The sequence below is a fragment of the Acipenser ruthenus genome, chromosome 46 (genome assembly GCF_902713425.1).
Source record: "Acipenser ruthenus chromosome 46, fAciRut3.2 maternal haplotype, whole genome shotgun sequence".
Lineage (NCBI taxonomy): Eukaryota > Metazoa > Chordata > Actinopteri > Acipenseriformes > Acipenseridae > Acipenser > Acipenser ruthenus.
Window position 1 is genome coordinate 6504293 of NC_081234.1, and position 16795 is coordinate 6521087.

General features: G+C 35.6%; 1 protein-coding gene across 7 annotated transcripts in view; it reads right to left on the reverse strand.

Annotated features, from left to right (window-relative positions):
* LOC117962539 (histone-lysine N-methyltransferase NSD3-like) overlaps positions 1–16795 on the reverse strand; it is a 45128-nt gene that overhangs the window by 9551 nt on the left and 18782 nt on the right. For 4 of the 7 annotated variants that reach the window (XM_059013783.1, XM_059013780.1, XM_059013781.1 and 1 more), the window contains 10 exons: positions 14483–14680; positions 13947–14126; positions 10978–11127; positions 7846–8002; positions 4011–4213; positions 3562–3674; positions 2994–3263; positions 2371–2487; positions 1726–1867; positions 1271–1377 (listed from right to left, as the gene is read on the reverse strand). In XM_059013783.1, coding sequence (XP_058869766.1) covers positions 1271–1377; positions 1726–1867; positions 2371–2487; positions 2994–3263; positions 3562–3674; positions 4011–4213; positions 7846–8002; positions 10978–11127; positions 13947–14126; positions 14483–14680 — 1637 coding nt within the window. The remainder of the gene's footprint in view (positions 1–1270; positions 1378–1725; positions 1868–2370; positions 2488–2993; positions 3264–3561; positions 3675–4010; positions 4214–7845; positions 8003–10977; positions 11128–13946; positions 14127–14482; positions 14681–16795) is intronic. The other 3 variants (XM_059013785.1, XM_059013786.1, XM_059013784.1) reach the window with 2 other exon arrangements.

The window sequence follows — 16795 nt, forward strand, 5'->3', positions numbered from 1 at the left end:
CAAGGGGGGTGAATGTTTTTTTATTTATTAAATACCTTGGCCTCTTTCCCAATTGCATCTAACTCAGGTAATTAAATAATTACTGTATCTTCAATTATCAAGCCCTGAGGCAGCCCTATTATGGAGCTTTTCATTTCTACTAAAGCCAAAACTACTGCCCCCTTTTGTAAGGGATTGTAATGGTTAAGTCATTAGCCAATTTTTTTTTTTTTTTTTTTTTGCGAATTATGCAAAACTGTACCTCTCTTTACTGTATAGAGTTATTTTTTTAAATATATAATAGGCTGATGCAAAACGAGATTCTTAAAGTAGAAACACTTTTAAAAAATTGCTTTTATATAATACGATCCCAAACTCTCCTAATTATGCATGTTTAAATAGTTTTCTAAACATAAAATGCTTTCCTTTAAGAGTTTTGCCATGAACAGACGGGTATGTTAATTAATATAAAACCACAGAAACGTTGAGTATGTAAATAGTTTTATAATCAATATCAAAAGTAAATAAATTTACTCCAAGACAGGTACGTTGTGAATATAAATAAATAAAATAAGGCCAACCGATAGCAAGGTATGAAGCCTGTGTACAAAACATTGAAGTCTGGTCTAGACCACCCACGCATTTAGTTACAAACTCCCTAAGTGTATACATATTGTGGAAGGTTCAAACGTAGTTTAAACCAATCCTTTTAAAAGTGTAACGCGACCTGATTGATTAAACGAGTGCATGTTGTATTAAGTTATTAGTTCTGTAATTCAAAATAATTTAATGTAGTAAAATAATACAAATCTTTGAGAACACCTCCCTATGAAGTTCAAATGAATCAGTCCAATGCACACGGGACAGGAACTGAGCAGGGGAAGAAATTGAAACCTATCTACAGAATATACATTTTGTGCGTTCGCTTCACCTGCTGTCTACACTCCGTCGGGGCCTGGTGTGCACTGCCTCAAAAAAAACCAAAAAAACAATATACCCCCCCCCCCCCCCCTCCCAATATTCTTATCGTCATTAAAAAATACCGGTATCCACGATGATACCGGTATAACGGCCAACCCTACTTACTATATATTATAAGTATAGACACAAACACACACACAAAGCACCGGGATTAATATAGATTTAAAAACAGCAGTGGTATTTAGATAATTAAAACAGACCCCCATTATTAGGTCACTGTGTGAATGCTGAATTATGTATACCCTGTTGTAAGTGAGACGTTGCATGTGCAAATTCATACTGGCTAGTCCATGCAAATCCGTTGGCTTACCTTAGGTCGCACACCCAAAAATCCACTGCAATTATCAGAACCACAGTGGCATGTAGTCCTTCCGTTCCCCAAACAGTCCAAGTTGTAATTGAATGTTAACTCTGTGTCTAAAAAACATATATATACACACATAGAAATGTCAATCTTGGTCCTATAGCATGTGTATTTCAGCACACAAACAGTGATATCTAGCGGTGTAAAAACTCAGGACTTTGCATCAGCCACTGGACTATGAAAGAGGTTTCTCATGTAAATGCATTTTGCATATTTTTTTCCACAGTAATTAGCAAGACCACCCAGCCTTATGTGGGGTCTAGGGCTGCAGACACCATTTTTGGAGATGATTGCCAGACCAATGGGACTGGGGGTTGATAAGACAATGTTCTTGTGGAAGGTGCTAGGGTAAAGCAATTGATCCTAAGTACTACTAATTACAAGTGGATCCAATTCCTTACCAGGATCAATGTCACAAAGAGCAAAAAGTCCCACTCTAACATCCCCGTTTACTGTCCATTTCTGCGTCTCACAGTTCGGGTTACAGCTGTGGTTCATAAAACGAGAGTAGTTTCCTTTGGGCCCAGCATCAATAACACGATCCTAAACACAGACAATCAATCAATCGCACATACCTTATTGCTAACATATTATGCAACATAAAAAGCTGATTTATAGCAAAAGATATGGAGAATGGAAGATGTTATTATGATTATAAAAAACAATACCCACACTAAAGGCATTTCCCTGCACTGAATTATTTGTTACATATAAAATAATCAAAACATATAAAAAGTACCACTTCCCCTCCCAGATGAATTCCAGTATTAGATAGGAGGTACATTTAAATCGATATCAGACAGGTAATAATCAACCATAAATTGATGCATTGGCAACACTATTATTCAGAAGCATGAAACTAAATAAATAAACAAATAAACTAAATATCGTTGCATCTCTATAGATCTCTTATGTCGTTAAACCACCAAAACGCAGCACCCAGTCTAACAATAATTTAGTTCTTCGGCGGTTCTGATAAGCCGGTATGATTGCATTATTAAAAAAGTGACAGGATTTAGTACAGATGAAAACAACCCAATCCATACCTTGGTAAGTGTCAGCATGTAGAAGTTGGTAGCGTGGTTCTCGTGAGCGTGTTTGATACGCTGCCTGCATTCCTCTGAATCAATCAGCTCACCAACATACTCACACACAAACTCACCCTGGGAGGGGAAAAAACAACAGAAAACAGTATTTTGAGAAGGAAGGGAGCAGAATGGCACCACCATCATTTGCTACTATTAAAAACAGACACACAATAAAAAAGTTTGTCTGGCCAATTAATACTTATATGCAAATCACAGACTCATGCTTAAAATAGGTGATAATCAAGGTTTTAAAATCCTTTCATATTGGCAACTAATATTAAAATCGCTGGACCTCCCCCTTCTGTTTGGTCCTTTGTTTGTATTTTATATATCATTTCACTTCATGAGTTTTTTTTTTAATTAACTCCAGTGGTCTAATCAATAAGACCACCTGAACCTATAGAACAGGTACCAGCAATTTATAGCATTGTTTTTGAAATACCAATTTAAAAAAAAAAAAAGGAAGAAACAAAGATTTTCTTTAACCCTAAAATAAAATAAAACTAAAACAGCAACTCTCAAATGCAACAAAAACGGACTAAAGCCCACATACGGCCATCGTCGGTCAATCTTTCAGTTACCTTTTTGAGTTCAGTTCTGGCTTTGAGCCCCCAGCCCCGACCCTCAGTCTTGATGACCTCGGTCTCTGGGTAGAGGCGCTGGCTGAAGCGCTGGTTCTGGCACAGCTCTGCGGCGGGGCACACCTGCGGGTGGCACTCGTACTGCAGCATTCTGTTCAGACACTGCGAGTCAAGCCCGCACGGGTTCTCATCTGTGGGTTTGCAGTTACACCTTGGGATCTCAGACAGGTCAGCCATGTAGATCTGAACCTTCCCAAACGGCTTGTTGGACTAAGAAAGGACACACGGACACAGATGTTAGAGCACCCCGATACAACTCACTGAATATTTAGGAAATAAGGATCATGAGGCAATGTTGTATTATCTATGCAGTAAGGAGCAGTTTCGGCAGAATGCCAAATATTAAATTTACTCCTCCTTGGTACCAGGGATCACATATCTGGAGATATCCTGCACCATCCCCTCCTGCACAGCCTCTTCTCTGTGCAATCAGCGCTGTGGAGATATCTTGCACCCTCACCTCCTGCACAACCTCTGCGCAATCGCTACTCAGTTTGTCAGCACTAACCTTGATGACCTTGTATGGCGGAGGCTTCCTAGAGTTTCTCTCCATCTCCAGCGCTTCCTTGCTTTCTCTTTGTGCCTTTAACTCCTGGAATCTCTTAGCTGCTTCTTCGAGGGCTGGGGATGGGAGAAAAAGGTCAAGCTTTGAAAAACACAAGATAAAGAGCGACTCCTTTACCAAACCCTGACCCTTTTTATATATGTGGAATTGTAAAATGCTCAGGTTTGCCTATTTTAAAATATTTTGTTTAGCTGTTCAAACATAATACACAATGTAAGGAAAATGTTGTTGAATATATATCTATTTATATATGGGCATCTATATTCAAATTAAAATGAAAAAAGCATAAAACACAGAAATAGGTACCATGCCATTAGAAACCAAAAAAAAAAAAAAAAGTTTTATGTTCTCAAACACATGCTTTCTTTACACTGGAAGATGTCTAATCTCACCTTTTTTGAAAGTCTTGTTAATACTAATTTGGCCATCAGCAAAGCTCTTGTCCCCCTCGACATAAGGAAACACCCTGCCCTGGTTAATCCAATAGTAATCATGAGATCCAAAGAAGAACACAGGAAAGTCACCAATCTCATGCTTCAGAGTCTGGATATTAAATGGTACTAATCGGGGATTGCAGATCTCCGCAGGCCACCACCTGAACAAAAACATTAAGAAACAACAACATATGCACACAGTTAATATGTAGGGTGGGCTGCTCTTAATTGAATTGTTATTTAATTATTTAGCAGATGCTTTTATCGAAAGTGAATTACAGAAATTAAACAAAATATATAAAATACTAAAATTAAAAATGGTTTCTTAGAAGGAAAAATAAAGTAGAAAAAGAAAGATACAGAAATGGCAGATGAAAAGACATAGCAGATATATAAAAGCAAATGAAGAATTATAAAACATTTAAAATACACAACTAACTAACTAACTAATAAAATAACAGAACCCATAACACAGAAACACCCCAGGAAAAACAGCCAGTGTCCTTTCCCGATGTTCTACACGATTGCCGCTACACCGGCAGGGAAGATTATTATTATTATTATTTATTTCTTAGCAGACGCCCTTATCCAGGGCGACTTACAACCATAAGCAAATACATTTCAAGTGTTACAATACAAGTAATACAAGAAGAGCAAGAAATACAATAACTTTTGTTCAAGCAAAGTACAAGTGTGACAAAACACAATTCAATAATACAGCAGATAATAGTGATAGTTACATCAGGATATGATTAACTAGTGATAGTTACATCAGGATATGATGAATCCGAAGCAATCCTTAAAATCGGGAGGCAGCAAAAACAGGTGTGTGATGGACGCAGGTGAAAACAACAAAGTCCAGTGATGTGCAAAACAAAAAAACCCCACTCTTTTTACCACTTGTTACTACAGCCCCAAAACAGCCAGTGTCCTTTCTCGATGTTCTTACAATCTCACATGGTTCAGAGAGCAGGCAATGCTACAGCTATGGCCACAGGTTTTGCATCACCCTATAGAACTAATTTTGCTTCATGAAGTCGCATGAAACCTGGTGAATAACATTATGTTAACATATTGAATTACTTACCGCTTTGGTAAGAAGTTTCCCCATATACTTCTAAGATGAAATGCTTTAATACTATTATGGCTTCGGGTAGACTTTTTTTTTTTTAGTTTCTTTGATTACATGATGTTCAATAAAATATCTAAATTTGCAGAGTGGTCTGGAACCAGTAATGTTGTTGAAGCTGACATTCGAGAAGCTGCTTGATGAGATTCTGGGATCAATAAGCTACTAACAACTAAACGAGCAAGATGGGCTGAATGGCCTCCTCTCGTTTGCAAACTTTCTTATGTTCCTTTAGCCAAATTGATAAGTCCAAGCTTTAGAAGGAAGCAAGCTCAAATCCTGAGATGCTCAATACATAGTTGCACTAACTGACTCCTGACAGAAGTAGTAACTCACAATTTTCTTTTTGTTAAAACGCTGCCGGCACTAGATGGCCACAAGAAACCTTGTCTTGATGTGGCCATTTAAAGTGGATTGGAATCAAACTCAGTGCAGTGCAATAATGTTAGTGTTATGACATTGTACAGATGTAAATGTTTGTTACTAATCATAAATGACGGGAGTTTACAGGCCTATTATTTAGAGTTGTTACATATCCCTGTAAGATAAAGACTGCATGGGCCCCCTCAATTCGGTCTTATTCGAAGGCGCCGGGGGAGGTGGGGATCGTATTTTGGCCCCCTTACTTCTCACCAGGTATGCTAGAAATGTGTTTGCTGTGGGAGGATTTTTTATCGACGGATATTTCTTGATTTAATATTTTGTGGGGAAAGCCATTTTTTGGTAACATAAGCCAGACAGTTCTCAACACCAGTTGAATTAGCTTTACCTTCACATGCTTTATATTTAAAATATTCACTTTATAATAAAAATGGGCTTTCTGCAGTGTACATGGCAGCATACACACTACCACTCAAACTGCTGTTTTGGCTGCGCGCAGTATAGATGCAGATCCACGCAGCAAGAGGCTGTACATGTGAGCGGGAAGTTTTACTTTCTCCTTGTAGTGAAGTGGATGTTTATATATCAGGTGATAAAAACAGCTACGAAAAAAGTTGGTACGTTTTTTTCTTAATATGTACTTGTATATATAATTAACAATTACAGCGACTATCAATATCATTCAAACCAATGCTTGTTTCATCATTCATTTGCACATAATACTTGTTAGGGTTAGAATTCACAGAATCACACAGAGTTACCAGACTTCTCAGGAAAACTGGGTATGGCACAGTTGTCAGTCTCTAATTTGTCCCGGTCAAAAACAGTAAAACTGTGAAATCGTCCCGACTTTGCTATTGTATTCACGTTTCTTTAGAAGTACAAAAAACTGTAGCAGTGTGCTCAGCAAGGTAATAGCGGAATAACTTAATACATTGTGTTAGCTCCATTCTGATATAAAATAAAATAAAATAATCTTATGGATTTTTTGTTCAATAATTGTGATTATGGGTTCATTAATTCATATTCTGTTTAACTTCCTGGACCATGTTTTATTTTTAGTTTATAATCTAATTTTGATTTTTATTTTGTCTTGGTAGTGCTACCAGTTAATTGTGTCTTGATTAACACACCCATTTTTATATCTGATTTTATATTTATACACACACGACATGTGGCATTCTTACTTCATTTTAATAAATACAGTACGAGTCCAGTAGTTTCCAATTCAAGTTTGCATCGTTGATATTACACAATATTAGTCAGAAAATAACTATGAAGACTAATTTGAGATAAAGGTCTTGCTGAATTTTCAGGAGAATTTTCAACATTAAGCTCAATCATTCTAACAACATGAAAGTAAGTGTCCTATGTTAGCCAGATAAAATGTAGACAATTCATTCAACTACACAAGAAAATAATAGCAATGCATTCAAAATACAGGAATCGTAATACTTCAAACCACCTTTCTAAGTAACGTTATTATACTTTCAATCTTCAGTCAAATTGCTTCTCTTTTTGACACTTGGCTATCACTGATTATTTGTGTTTGCAAACTGAGGGTGGCTGATTTTTATTCATGCATTTTTATCAGTTTATTGCAATATTGCCAACCTGAAAGACCTAAGATGGTATTAACACTGAAAAGAGTACTATTTAACAACCTAACATGAAAATACATGTTTAAAGTATAATATGTTATTTTCAATTTAATAAAGCTAGCTATATCTATCTATCTATATTACATTACATATGTGTTGACTCACTGTTCCCTAAAAATAAAAATAAAGCAAACATGACAAATATGTTGATTTTCTATTAATAGCGTTCCTGTGTGTCCTGGAATACTGTGATTTACTTTGCGAGTTTGTATATACTTGTGAAATGTGAGAGGAAATCACTGATTAGACACGTCAGGCTCACATTTTAGCCCCCCACTCCCTACTTTGTGTCCCATATTTCAAGCACTGTGCCTGTAACTAATAAACAAACATCTTCACAGCGTTCTACTCAGAACAGCTGTAAAAACCTAATGGCAAATCAGCAGACCAAAATGAAGTCCAGATTTAAAAGTGGTTTGATTTATGAGAAGGAAAAAAAAAAGTCATTCAAGAAAATGCTCAACGCTGAAATCATTTACATCCAATTATAACACAGTACACATTACTGTCCATATAAAGCTATAAAGTTAATTCTATGACTGATGTATCACTAAAACCCCCTTGAAGGAATTACAGCCTTATTATGTACAGTTATTTCTTATGTGAAGTTGCTGTACCTCACCTGTAGTTGCCCAGTTTGACCCAGACAATCTGCTTGTAATGAGGCTTCTTCCCTATTGTGCATTCATTACAGAACCAGATTCCATCAGGCATCTCTATACTTAAACACTCTGGGTGGAACGAAGCAGGGCAGGACTCACAGCACAGCAGTCTTCCGCCTTCACATAGAGAAAGAAAGACGTTTCAATAGTGCAGTTACAAGAAGAAACAATGCAATTGACTTTTGCATAGAAGTTAGCAATAGTGTTATTTAAAAAAAAAAAAAAACACAAAAAAACACAAAAAAACAAACACACAATTGATTTCGTGCAGAAACAAGGATATGACAATGCAGAATAATTGCAAATAAATATAATTCTGTGCAATTTCAAAGCCTGTAATATGGCAGTTTTATACTGTCATCTGATCAACCTGCACCGTGTTGGTCAGGTGGCAAACAAAATATTTTATAAATATGCTTTATGACTACTCTGCAGCAGTCACTAAACAATATTTTGATGTCATATAGATGCCCAGAGCTTAAAAAAAAAAAAAAAATTAAAGAACATTGGATTTTTTTTTTTTTTTTCTGAGAAGCCAAATTGCAATTTAGATTTCTGGACACCTTTTTTTCTAATATGTCAAAACATTTTCAAGCATTAAAAGTAAGGCTGTATTTTTCCCCCCGTTTATCACAGATTTCCCAATTTCTGGGAAATGTAACCACTGTCGTGTAATATGTAGTTCCCAGTGAAAATTCCCATTTCTGAAAGAATAGTGTAAATAAACATATTCATCACTTAAATAAACTACCTGTTACACTGCATTCAGGAACCTAGCAGCCAGTTTAGTTTGCTTCTGGTATATGATTGAACACTCTACATAGAGCTGCACAATTTCTTTAAATAAAGTGTCTTCAATGAAAAAGACACCCGCTGCATCAAAGACCAGACATATTTCTACTGAAGATTGTTCTATCCAGTACAAGAAGAGAACATTTCAGTGTCAGTTATTTTTACATTTATGTTTTTATTTTGTTTGGAAACTCACTGATGGTGAAAATAAAATGTCTTTAAAAAGGTGCACAAACAAAACATTCTACAATTTAGCATTTACTGTTTTTCAGGTAAGCATTTAAATATATACGAACATTTGTCATATGTTACATAATAACTCTAGAGAAACTAATCCATTTGGAATGATAATTCTATTTTTTCTGCTTTCATAAATATGCTTAAATCGTGAAATAGGCTACCGATTTTCAGAATGTGAAATGATGTAAAATAAGCAATTTTTTACCGTGAAAAAAATACAGCCCTACTTATGAGCTTAGTTTAAGATGACAATTCAGTTTGACTTGCAATAAAAAAGCTCTCAAAACACAACATTTTGAAGATGCTGTATATCAGAAAGCACTTAAAAAGCAGAATTTATAAAGTACAGTTTTGATTTTGTTGAATTTTGGGTGGTGGTGGCTTGGCCAGGATCAGCCTTTTCACTGCTCTTTGTAACTGATACTGTGAACATGTTTTTTCTCTCTGCTCCTATTCTCTTGGTACTTTATGAGTAATGAAACTTTATTCACAGTATGGAAGTTACAAAAAAAAGCAATCTTAAAACATAGAAATTTCAAACAGGAATACAAATTCCACACTTTATTTATTTATTAAAAAATGTAATTTAGAGGCATTCATCTTTAAATGCTAAATGCTCTAGATTTGAAAGCTGATTCATGACAGAAGCTGTCTTAAACTGGTTAGTAAAGTCAGATCTTCAAGATTTAGAGATCTGACAGATTTACATTAGTAAAAACGTACTTATCTGCATTTTTATCCAATACAACAAACTGAATTAACACGACATTTTATTACTATAAGTGTCTATATTTCCTCAGAAATTAGTACTAGATTAAGCATATATTTTTTAGAATTTAAAGTACCATTTAAAGTAACATTTCTATTACATTTATACTGTATTTACCAGTATATATACACTGATAGATAGACATACAATATAATACAGTCTCATTTCAAGGATGAATACATTTTATGCTTCTTAATTTAGAGGAAATATAGACCCAGTCTTTAAAACACTGAAAAACAAAAGCACATTGGTACATTAAGCAAAAAAATTAATACAAATCAATCAATCAATAAATCAATCAACTCATAAAAATTGGATTAAGCGCTAAGCAGAACAGGTCACCTTTGCAGCAAGCACATTTTGCTTTAAGCCAAGCAAATTCAGGGCTCAAAATAACCTGGTATTTAGTTCAGTTAAACACACACAATCTCTCCTCTTTTTATAACTTTTAGAAAGCAGCATACCAGCACTGAGAGTCAACTAGCCTCAAACCAATTCTTAGTTAAAACAAGGACTAAGCATCTTGTTATTCACAGTCATTAGCTCAAAATTGCATTTAGTTTCCAAGGACAATGGTCAAATTGCTACAAATTCTAAAAGACAATGTCTGTAACTAGGATGAGGTGGTCACATTAAGATATGATTAGGTAAAATGTTATTTTTTCCATATTTTAAAGTCATCATCAATATTACATTTTCCAATAGATGTGCAAATATCTGTTGAGGGTATTAAACAATTTTTTTTTCTCTAAAGAAAATCCACTTCACTTATCAAGATGACAACTACCATAGTGGGAGCATCCACATGCAACTCAAGGTAACAAAAGCGCTACAGTGGAAGTGCATTATTAAGGCTGAAATAAGTACAGACCAATGTAGGAATTTAACATTACAATACGTGTGGCAAGACATACATGCATTAAAACACCCATTCCTAATACAACTGGAAAATCAACTTCCACCCAATGCTACATTTCCTTTGTGAGAACAACAAATGCCACCACCACCATAATAGTCACCGCAAAAAATGTGTTCAGCATCTTATAACAGATTCAAAACCAGTATCTGCAAACCAGCTTGTGCCTCGCAAAATCACCACCCAGCTTTCTTGTTCCACATGAAACGGTTATTTTAAGCCCAGTTTTATTTAGCGTTTTAGCATTAAAAAAGCAGATTTTTTCAATTGTTGAAACAACAAAAGCAACAGATTTGCTAGCCATACAGCTTCCACGAGTGGAAAGAAAAGCACAGACACACACACAGAAAAATAACAAAGAAACAGTTTGGTTACCTTTCCCACAATTCTTTTTGGTAGCTGACGAAGAGGAAGGAATCATAGGTAATTTCATCAACTCAGCACGATTTGACTCAGTCAGAAGGTAGTGCGACTTATAGGCATAAGAACTTAATATGTGGTCAGAATGGTCCTGCACTAATAGCCCTATATATAAAACAAACAGGGAAAATGATGAGTTGCAATGAAACTACCCATGATTCCAGAAAACAAAAAAAAAAAAGACAAAACTATTAACATGTGTAAACGTGAGGGAAAAAAAAAAACAACGGTAACTGACAGTACTCTGAAAGGAACAGATAACTCAAAAAAGTAAACAGTAAACCAGTTGTATTTGGGTTTAGAAATCAAAATGGAAAGAAGTGATTTTCATTTTAAAATTAGCTGGGAATTTAAAATCACACACTCCAGTAAAAACACCTCCTAATTGAAGGAAACAAAAGTGGTCCACTTTTTCAAAAAGCCTAAATTGTCATAATCATTTAAATAACTAGATCATTAAAATAAATACATAAATTACTGCAATTTTTCCTGCAGTCTGTTTTATCATTTGAATATATTTTAAGACAGTTCTCAAACAGTAATCAACTTTACAGAACACAGCTTAAAAAGAGCAAGTAACTTCTGTGTGCTACTGTATGCATCCACTGTGATTTAGATTCACATATTAAATTGGGGGTGTTAATAGTTTACGTTGCGCGTCAGTCAATAGATTTGGTGTGGCAGTGAAACCACTTTGGGAATTATCCCCCACTTGTAAGCTTTTGGACAATTTATCCTCCAAGTATTACAAGGAAAGAGAAAAGCAAAACTTTGGGACAAGTGTCCTATGCAACACATCAAATGTTACTAACAGATTAGGATACCCCTTCATTTAAAAACACTCACTAGTACTCGAACAGAAGCATTTTTGACTAATTCCATGTTGTTTTGGTACTATGGGATTAGGACAGTAGGCATTCATGTGTTTGTTTAATTTGGGGAACAGGCCAATAAGGAGCGTTTTGCAGCATACAGAAAAACCTCATTATTAAGAACAAAAAAAGAAAACTGTAAATTTGTACTCAACACTTTGAAAATACAAATAAGGCTTTCTATAATTATTTCTAATAAGGTTATATTTGACTGGACAGACACAGAAAAGAGCACATAGTATTAGAGCATCTGAACAAATCAGTTTTTTGTTAATTTTTATCCACAAAGAAGTAAAAAACATACAAAAGTTTAATATGTGGGGGGACGGGGAGGGGAGACCAAATTCTATATTTAAAGGCTTAAGCCATGTAGGTGATTTTGCATTATTTGATTAATTTTCTTTTTCTTTTTTAAATTGAATATTTTGAATTTCATTATGTACAGAATCAATGCATTGCACTATGGTAAATATCAGCATTCAGGACATGTGCCTGCAATAAAACATTTTCTACTGGAAAATAAAATGTAAATATTTTTTTAAAACACAGATTTTAGTAGCCAAACTGATCTGAAGGTTTGGGAAGCTTGTAATAGTACATGAAATTCAATACGAGCGAGTGAAGAGATTTGAATCAGGTGCAGTTGCTAATTCTGTGCCTGAATCGTACAATGGTGTGCACTATGCATTTCCAATTACATCAAAGCAGGCATCTCCATTTGCTTTCCAGTTATAAATGGTACAGTTTCATTCTCGCTTTGTTACCATAACGGAAACATTAACTTCACACAATCTAATAGTGCTGTTGTGCTTCCCAGTTAATGCAGACGTAATGATGCGATTTGCAGTTTGCTGCCCAGAAGCAAAAACAACCAAACAGCAGCAACAAATGCAAACCCAGCATGAAGGCTCATTATAATGCACATTGTGAGCTGCAAGACGTGCATCATGTTTCACTACACTGTCCACTAACAAACCAGTAGGTTAAACATTCACCTTGTTAAGGGAGTTAATTTCCAGTAAGACATCAGGAAAAGCAGAAGATATTTTCAGATGCATTCTGTAGGGGTCTATTCAATGTATCTACAATGGTGGCAGATGTAAACACTGCCACTGCTTAAATCATTAAAGCAGATTATTTTTAAAGTAAGTAAAATGTAGCTGTGTTTAGATCCGCAGTTGTTTAAAATAATTTGCGTATACCCCATAGTGTAAATGTCAGATAACTGACAAACTTATTTCTCTCATTAAATAAAGTCATAGTACAAGAGGCAAGGAAAGGCTAAAGAAATGGTTTCCCATTCCGTTTTTCAACTTGTTAATAGTCATAGACTAATACTATACATTACAACATTTTATGTCGTGCTGGATGAAGCTACCTACATCTACAGAACTAACACTGCAAAATCCAATTTACTAAGCTTTTATGAAAGAATTTCAAAATGGAACACAAGAACTAAATAACCTAGATGTCCATTTAAAGGGGTGATCAATAGTAACAGGTTTTAAAACACATTCTTATCTAGCGTAATATTCTCACATCCAAAATTGTTTTGCTCTGCATCTTTTTTTTCTTTTTTCTATGCTTTATTTGAAAGTTGAATCCAGTAAAGCCCATCTATCTTGCTATAACACCAAGTTTGATATTGGTACAATTACCTCCCTACATTCACTTTTTTGTGTAACAGGTATTTTTTGTTTAACACATCAATTCCTATTTGCAGCATGGAAGGCTCAGGTGGTGTCTTAATGCCTGTAACACTAGAAAGTGAACACCATCAAACCTGTGATGGAAATAAGTCTGGAAAACAAAAGCAGCAGCTACAAAACAATAATGGACCTGTGAGAATGAAACAAAAACATCTTGAGAGTGCATAGATAGGGTTACTTTTGTTGCTTGGAAGGAGCAAGCAAAAACAGCGCACCCAAATCAGAGCTTCTCCACAGCCCCTCAAGCTTACTGCATTAGCAGCAGTGGCACAACAGTGAAAGGGAAGCCTCTCAAAGGATTTCCAATTGTAAAAAGATAGTAAAATCCAAGACTCAAGCTTACCTCTGGCACAGACGAAACACCAGCCTACGTTTACAGGCGAGGATATGTGTGCGTTCTTTTTGGAGCTTGAATGGTTGCTACATACAATAATGTGCGGGGTGATGACCACACTGCCAGCGGCAATGCAGCCATCTCCTGTATGATAGGCAATGGGGCACCGGATACACCTCATCATGCGACCTGGGAGGGGGTGCAAGAGGAATTGAAACTTCAGGCAGTAAATGGGAGGAATAAATAACACACACAAATAAGCACAAAAACTGCATCACTAAAAATGTTTAAAGAATGCATTTCCTTGGGGGAGGATTCAAAAAACACAATGAAAAAAAAAATAACTAGTTCATTTATTGAACCCTTTATTAACAGCACTAAAGATACAATTGTGGAATAATGTTTGTAATAGAGCATACAATTAAAATTATAGGTGTATTAGGGGTTGTCGCTGTATAGATAATTAAAAGTAGAGTTCAATATCCTTTTCACCAAAATAACGTATTTGAACAATTTAGTCGGGTCATCAGAATAAACTCCATTACCTTTCGTTGCTTTGTGCAGGTCTCGTTCTAAAGAGCAGGTGGCGCAGCTGTGCTGTGGACAGCGGAACCCCTTGGACTCGAAGATGGACATGGAGTGTTTGCGGACGCAGGCCTCGTGGTAGAACCGACCACAGCCATTTACTGAGCAGCGCTTCACGTCGGGACTAGACACTTTACAAGAGAAGCATGTGTGAGCACCTGGGGGGGAAAAAACTGAACATCACTCTCTCTATATAGCTTTATAAATCATTTGTTATCAATTTTTGTTCCAACCACCCCCTAAAAGGTTCATTAGAAAAGTTCCACATACAAACATGGTTTCCATTCTGTATTCACTTCAGTCACTGCAAGCAGAATTGTACCATGTTAAAATGTCCTATCTATGTTATATTGTACAGTGCATATACCAGAATTCACAGGACAACTTCAAGTACCCTATAGAGCTCATATAAACAAGGCTTTGGTTAATTAACTGGTTCATTCTGGTATTGCCTACTAGTACTATATTAAAGTGGCACTGTGGTCCAGCGTACTTTAAAAGTTAGTAGTATTCTGGAAGATATATAAAAATTATTCGTTGTGGACATACCTGTATTCTTTTTTGTGGACCGTTATGGTCATGTTATATGAATGTCTGTTTTACACTATACATTCTAATTATACATCAGGGTTAGAAACTAACGCTTGCCTGTGGTGAATTAAAACTAATGAAGACTAGTTGATACATACATACAATACGCAGTAAATTAATGCATTTTGTATTACCATGACATGTCTGACGACAGGCTAATCTTTTTTACTTGTTTGTTTACACTTGCGTTTTCATAATTAAACTCCTGTGTTTTTATTCTCCAGTCCAGTAGAATGCGCTCACACCCTCCCTGGTTACAGGCAGTTTCACAGTAAACCCCGGACGACATCAGGCTTGTTAACAACGCGGCCCGGCGCAAATAACCTTGTATCCCTGTTACACCCGACCATTACTTCTGGAAGAATAAGTAATCAGCTTCGGCAGTGACTGTTGAAATGTACGCTATTTGTGCTTAAAAATAATGTGAAATTCATCCGTTAAAGTGTCTATTTGCAAGTGAATGGGAGAAATTTGAACTTGTGCGTACTGCAATAAAGTTTATAGACGAAGTGCAGTAGATTTGTGAAACGAAAACCGCATTGATTATTAAAAAAAAAAAAAAAAAAAAGACTACGGTAACGTTATAAAATAATGTAAAATGTGTTTTTTTCTATGACAACAAATGCTAAAATGTGATTTTATACAGCACTGTATATAATACATCTTGCATTGAGATAACACCACTGGAATCGGAATATAAATTGTTATGTACAGTTCACGTGCAGTCACGGTTTTGGTAAGTAGCATTTACAAAACCATATCATTATGTGCAGTATTAAAATATAGCAAATCCACAAAACCAACGAAATACATATTGTATATTTGACATTTTATTGTTAGTGTTCTGTGTAACACGGGCCATCGTTTAACCTTGAAAAAAATGCAATACAGTACCTGAAGCAGATACGCGTTTATCATATCAACAACATCAACGTGTGTTATAAAAATAAAGCAGACATTGCTTTGAAAACTGTACAAAATATTTACTTGGGGGCCAAGAATGAAAAATGCCAAAAAAATAAAAATAAAAATAATAATGCCATTTTTGATATGGCAATTGTCAAAATAAAGGGGCAGCTGGAAGGTAAGAATTTACCAGTCAGGACAATAGCATTTAAATACGACTACTAAACTGTTGGTAATGCGGTTTCTTCTAATGCAGCGGTTTTTAAACTGGGGTATGTAAGAAAAAATCTGAAATGGCAGACAACGTATTTTACTCAGTATCACTTCCCAATCTATTGCAAACCTTTAGCATGTAATCAACGTTTAACCGCTAACACCAGACTGCTGTGCTGTAACAGAGCGTTCAGTACACACATGGCTAATTTACATATTAAATATGTACGTTATAAATAGACCCTGTTGTTTAAATGTCATATAAACAGTTGGGCATTTTATTTCCTGTGTGCGTTCATGCCTGCAAGTGGATATACAGTATCTTTTTTTTTTAATGACCCGATTAAAGTTTATTGTAACTTAAGTACTATTGGTACTTCATTTCAAAATACATAATGTATGGCCAGTCAGAAACCGAAGTATTGCCATGCGGTCTAAATTTGACAAGCCGTTACGTCTGTTGTGAGAGTTTTTAGTTTTAAATCCAGTGAACAAGTATGGATTGTTGGCTCAATACTAGTACATTACTAGCAAAGGGCGATCATGACGAAATACCGTCAGAG